Source organism: Beta vulgaris, chromosome 9, assembly GCF_026745355.1.
Source record: "Beta vulgaris subsp. vulgaris cultivar EL10 chromosome 9, EL10.2, whole genome shotgun sequence".
Lineage (NCBI taxonomy): Eukaryota > Viridiplantae > Streptophyta > Magnoliopsida > Caryophyllales > Amaranthaceae > Beta > Beta vulgaris.
The window spans coordinates 41619080-41623944 of NC_079210.1; the positions used below are offsets into that span (position 1 = coordinate 41619080).

Consider the following 4865-nt stretch of genomic DNA (forward strand, 5'->3'; position numbering starts at 1 on the left):
GTTAAATCACAATGTCATCCTATTTAAATGTAACACGTATCATAATTTCAACGTCATTAACTCATTTACAATAGCAGTAAATACAAGGTTGACTTATTTCGAGAATATCAATCAAATGTTGACTTATTTTGAGAAGATCAATCAAAGGTTGACTTATTAAAAATAATTTTTCCAAAAAATTATGCATAGATCAAGAGGAAACAAATAATTATGAAACACCTACTGTAAGACTGTAAGAGGTTAATACAATCTGACTAATTCAAACAATGGACCTCATTATTGGAGATGAGAGGAGTATTATAAAAACCTATTCTCCCCAACCTATTTTTAGTTCAATCCGTTTCAATTGCAATCAGTTCAGTTTCAATAAATTCAATTCAGTTCAATTCCTAATTTATTTATTATCATTACTATTAACTAAAATTTAATTGAGTCCAATTGCAATCAGTTCAGTTCAGTTATGTTGAGTTGTTTTATACCGAAGAGAACAGATCCTACGCCACTTTACAATTTGCAAATCCTCTTTGATGGCCTAGTAAGTAGTAACAACCATACAAAAGACTAATGTACACAAAATGCGCAATATAACTTAATTATGCTAGTCTGAGTAATAAATTTGAACTAGTAAACATTGATATTAACTCATTCTAATTTCGCTAATTATCAACTGAACAAGGCCTTACCCGAGCTTTTAACAAGCAATAAAACTAAAAATATATCAGAAGATGGCCGTTTTCCCTATAAATCAAGAGGAGAAAGATGACGAGTGAACTCCGAGGAGGCAAGTAAAAACTAGATGGATTATTATTATGGGATCATAAGATTCACAGGCTTCATAAAACAACTCATATAAGGAGCACACTAAGTAACTAAAGTTTCATGAGAGACATACAAAGATAACAAGCATGACACGATCAAACTTCCCTCTTCGGCTTCCTTGGGTGCAATTTTCAGCTCTGACAACACTTACTACAACAAAACCTTCAGACCCACAACACTACTACTCATAGGAGATCAAGGCAGTTTGATTTATTTCCAGGGTTTACAAGGAGTACAACCATCTAAAGCAACATTATTAATTTGCACTTTAGTGGTGTATGTGACACCAGGTTTCCAATTCGCAGGCAGGATTTCCTGAGTATAGAAATACTGAGCATCAAAGCCTGAGTTAATGATAAACCTGAACATAAGCTTCCCAGTTGGAGCCTTGCTTGTGTCCCAGACAACCCCATAATTTCGGCTCATCGAAATCCAGTTACTTGGTTGATTAACCTACATGCATCATAAAGCCAACAGAAGAATAAGTTACTGACAGTACATTTTTTTGCAACTCAAGGTTAAGTAGTAAGAGATCAAGAAAATTTAAAGCTTTAGAAGTTACCGAAGCTACTTCAGCTCCTAAGATGTTGGTTTGGCCTCCTTGGTAGAGGACTTTGATTGCCAAATAGTTAGAAGGTTTGCTGAATTCCTCCACCCGGATAGCCAGGTTTTGACCTTTGTAAACACAGGGCACCCTGTTGCATTGTCAATGTTGTAATGTTTTTTTAGGCTTTGTTTTTCATCTTAAAAAGATAAATATTAAGAGAAAGAGAAATAGCGTAGACAAGGGCGACAAGTTTTTGTATATAGAGAGCCACATACGACACTGATGTAGATGAAATTCTATATTAGACCTTAGGTAACTTATCAACTAAGCTAGTTGGCATCCATAGAAGAGCGATGAGTTCAGATGAATGTTATTTTAATAGCATTGTAATAATTAGTAATTGTTGATGATCTAGCCCAAAAGTACTCCAGGCCAACCAAGAAAAGGCAAACAAAGGATAAAAAAAAGGTTGAATCATACAATCTATTGCCTAAAATGTGGGATGAAATATTGATATAATGACTTGTGTTCACGACAGTAAATACAAAGCCAAAAATTATGGAGGTGTTACAAATTAAGTATTCTATTATTATAAAAGCATGCCTCAAAAGCATACACCATCACACAAGCAATGATGTTCTAAGTTGGGCTATGTTTGGCACGCTAGTACGATGAGCTGGTAATAGCATATAAATCAACAATAGTTCAACATTATCTAGTTAAGAGCTCTTACTCTATAGCCATGGTACTCACTATACTAATCTAGTAATCAAACCTTTTTTTTTTTAATTCAGTAATTAACTGGTCTCAGCCCTCATGAATTATTGGGTTACAAGAGGATCCTAACCCATAAGGAAACTTTCCAAAAAATGGAAAATTGGGATTTGTATCCATTTGGACTCCCACGTGATTCTCTAGTAATCAAACCTTTAAACTTCACTATTTCACCCTTAACAAAGAATTTAAAAACTAAAGAGATGGTTGTGGCATTATCTCAATCCTTTAAAAATATGAACCCTTATCAAATGTGACCTAGGAGTATTACTTAAATCGAAAGAGAAAAATTATAGCAACTCACAACAACAATAATAGATACCAACCAAAGCTTATAAATAAAACAAAGTTCGACAAATATAAATTAAAGTCTAAAAGACATAATGAATGAATATAGATCAATGGTGTCAAAAGTTTCAAACAAGCTTAAGGTTGTCATCTTCACCTCTTATATTCGACATCTGCAATCCCAATTTGTAAGAGTTGTTTATCTTTGGCAGGTAAGGCCATTGCCCTGAAAGCTCTACTACTTAACACAAAATCAGTTGTATTGCTCTTATCAGTGTGGATATCAGTCACAACTATTGTTGTCCCTTTTGTATTGCAAACACCAATTTTCTTGCATCTTATCTGCTCAACAAAAAAACTCACTTCAGTTAATTAAGAACTATCGTTATACTTCCTCCGTTCTAAATTACTTGCAACACTTTAACAAAAAATATGAGAGCTTTTTTGTCAAAGTGTTGCAATTAATATGAAATGGAGGAAGTAAGAAAATGAAGCTAATCAATAACTATTAACTAGCAACATCAATTGAACTACATTAAGTGGAAAGAAAAAACATTTTGGCCAAAATCGCCTCGAAGTGAGCTTTCAACTTGTATTACTGTAATTTTTTATGCAATCCTTAAACATAAACAAGTTAAACTAGTGTACAAATTATAAAATGGTGAGTGTTGCTCTGTTTCTTTTTTCCACTTCCCAACAGATAACTATCCCATTCTAATTTCTCTAGTCACTGTCTAAAGTCATATTCAAGTACTTTACCTAATAATAAGTTAATAACACAAGATGCTTAGCAATTGGTTTACAAATGTCATTTTGAAATGTTCAACAGACCCACTTTTTACATAGAAGTAATTTTTAACTTTTATTTTTGACCATTTAAGAAAACCATTTTTGTTTTTTTGTTTTCTATCATGGTGGAAAACAAAAATGTTCTGCCAAAATGGCCAACATACCTTTAACTCTATCTGAGACCTCAATATTATCATTTTTTTTAAAAGTATAACTCATTCACAAAGCAATGCAGATCAAACATTTATTTTTGAGAGAAAAACACTTCAATCTTTAGTCTTTAATTACTTCAGAAAATTACCACCCAAAAAAAAAGTAAAAGAAGTTTTACGACTAGATCTTAAAGTGAAGCAAAAGAGAGATAATACCTGATAGCAAGCACCACAACCTTCACCCTTCTTGTAAAGTGGAGGAAGAGCAGCAGCAACATGTCCACCATATAAATTCAGAGCTAAAGGACCATAACCACAAGCTCCACCTGCAAATATCAAAATGCTAATAATTCAACAAATTGAAGGTTACCCACTTCATTTTTTGACATATTATCATCTGGGTTTTTGTCAATTTAGGCAAAACTAAGTTAAAAATCATCTGGGTTTCTAATAAAATCAATTCAAGAAAAATAAATTTTAAAAGCCCTAAGAAAATGGGAGAGAAAGTTACTTGAAAGACCTTTAGAGCTAGCAAAGAAAGCAGCTTTTGCTAAGACACATTGGTTACAAGCAGCAGAAGCAGATGAGAAGAGCATGAAGATGAAGCAGAGAAAAAGAGCCATTTTTTTTTCTTTTTGTGTTGTTTGAGATATTGAGTTGTGTGACGGTGGCGCTTGCTATTTATAGAAAGGAAAACGAGGAGTGAGACTGTGAGAGGGGACTATAGTAGTATAGTGTGGACTGTGGAGTGGAGGACAGGTGAGCAAGAAATTTTCGTATATAATTATGGATTATTTTACTATAAATGGAGTGAATTTATTTACTATTCCTCCGTAATTACATACATGTGATATCATGATATGGACGTATGGTACTTTCATCAGTCACAAAGAGACATAGCAAGTGCGCAAAGGGCGGGAAAATTGTTTTAACATACTACAAAATGCACCCCACCCCATAGTTGATGGTGTTTAGTAGATTAGGTTACTAATCGTAGTTGTTGGTGTTAGGTGCAGCTGAACTATAGTTAAAGATGTTGAAACCAAGTTTACCTATAATCAATGCATTATATTCATATTTATAAATTGTTGGGTATGGAAATATTAATTATTTGAAGAATATAGTGTGGGGCTAAGGATTGCTATGGAAAAACATGGTAGTGATGCTTACATTTGAGCTATTTTCGCATTATTATTGCAATTCAGGTTTAAATATGTCACTTATTCTAATATTAATAACATCGATTTTCCACCAGGTATCCTTGAGGTTTCACAATATCCACCTAATACCCTTGCGTCTTCAACAATTCACCTGGTGCCTTTGAGGTTTTGAAAAATACTCAAAATACCCTTAATGACTAACGGGCGTCAACTCCGTTAGTCATTAAAATCAACCAAATTAACCCCTAACTAACCTAATTAATATTAATTAATTCTAATTAAACTTAATTAATAATTTAAAAACCTAATTAACCTATCTCTCCCTAACCCCTAACC

The 4865-nt window shown here is 33.3% G+C and overlaps 1 protein-coding gene across 2 annotated transcripts; it reads right to left on the bottom strand.

Annotated features, from left to right (window-relative positions):
* Window positions 1–780: 780 nt before the first annotated feature.
* On the bottom strand, window positions 781–4054 carry LOC104903843 (expansin-like A1). 2 transcript variants are annotated; one of them, XM_048636628.2, is made up of 5 exons: window positions 3890–4054; window positions 3586–3695; window positions 2586–2770; window positions 1382–1514; window positions 781–1272 (listed from the first exon to the last, which is right to left on the bottom strand). In XM_048636628.2, exons 1-5 carry the CDS (start codon window positions 3990–3992, stop codon window positions 1030–1032), a joined length of 774 nt encoding a protein of 257 aa, XP_048492585.1. In that variant the 5' UTR covers window positions 3993–4054; the 3' UTR covers window positions 781–1029. The 2 variants fall into 2 exon arrangements, with proteins under 2 accessions (XP_048492585.1, XP_010690271.2); XM_010691969.4 differs by having other exon boundaries at window positions 3881–4051.
* Window positions 4055–4865: the final 811 nt, after the last annotated feature.

Coding starts and splice junctions, on each gene's coding strand:
- LOC104903843 (XM_010691969.4), bottom strand. CDS start 3,992: ATGGCTCTTTTTCTCTGCTTCATCTTCATGCTCTTCTCATCTGCTTCT. Junction 1,515..2,585: donor GCAGATGTCGAATATAAGAG/GTGAAGATGACA, acceptor ACAATGCAACAG/GGTGCCCTGTGTTTACAAAG. Junction 1,273..1,381: donor TAGGAGCTGAAGTAGCTTCG/GTAACTTCTAAA, acceptor TGATGCATGTAG/GTTAATCAACCAAGTAACTG.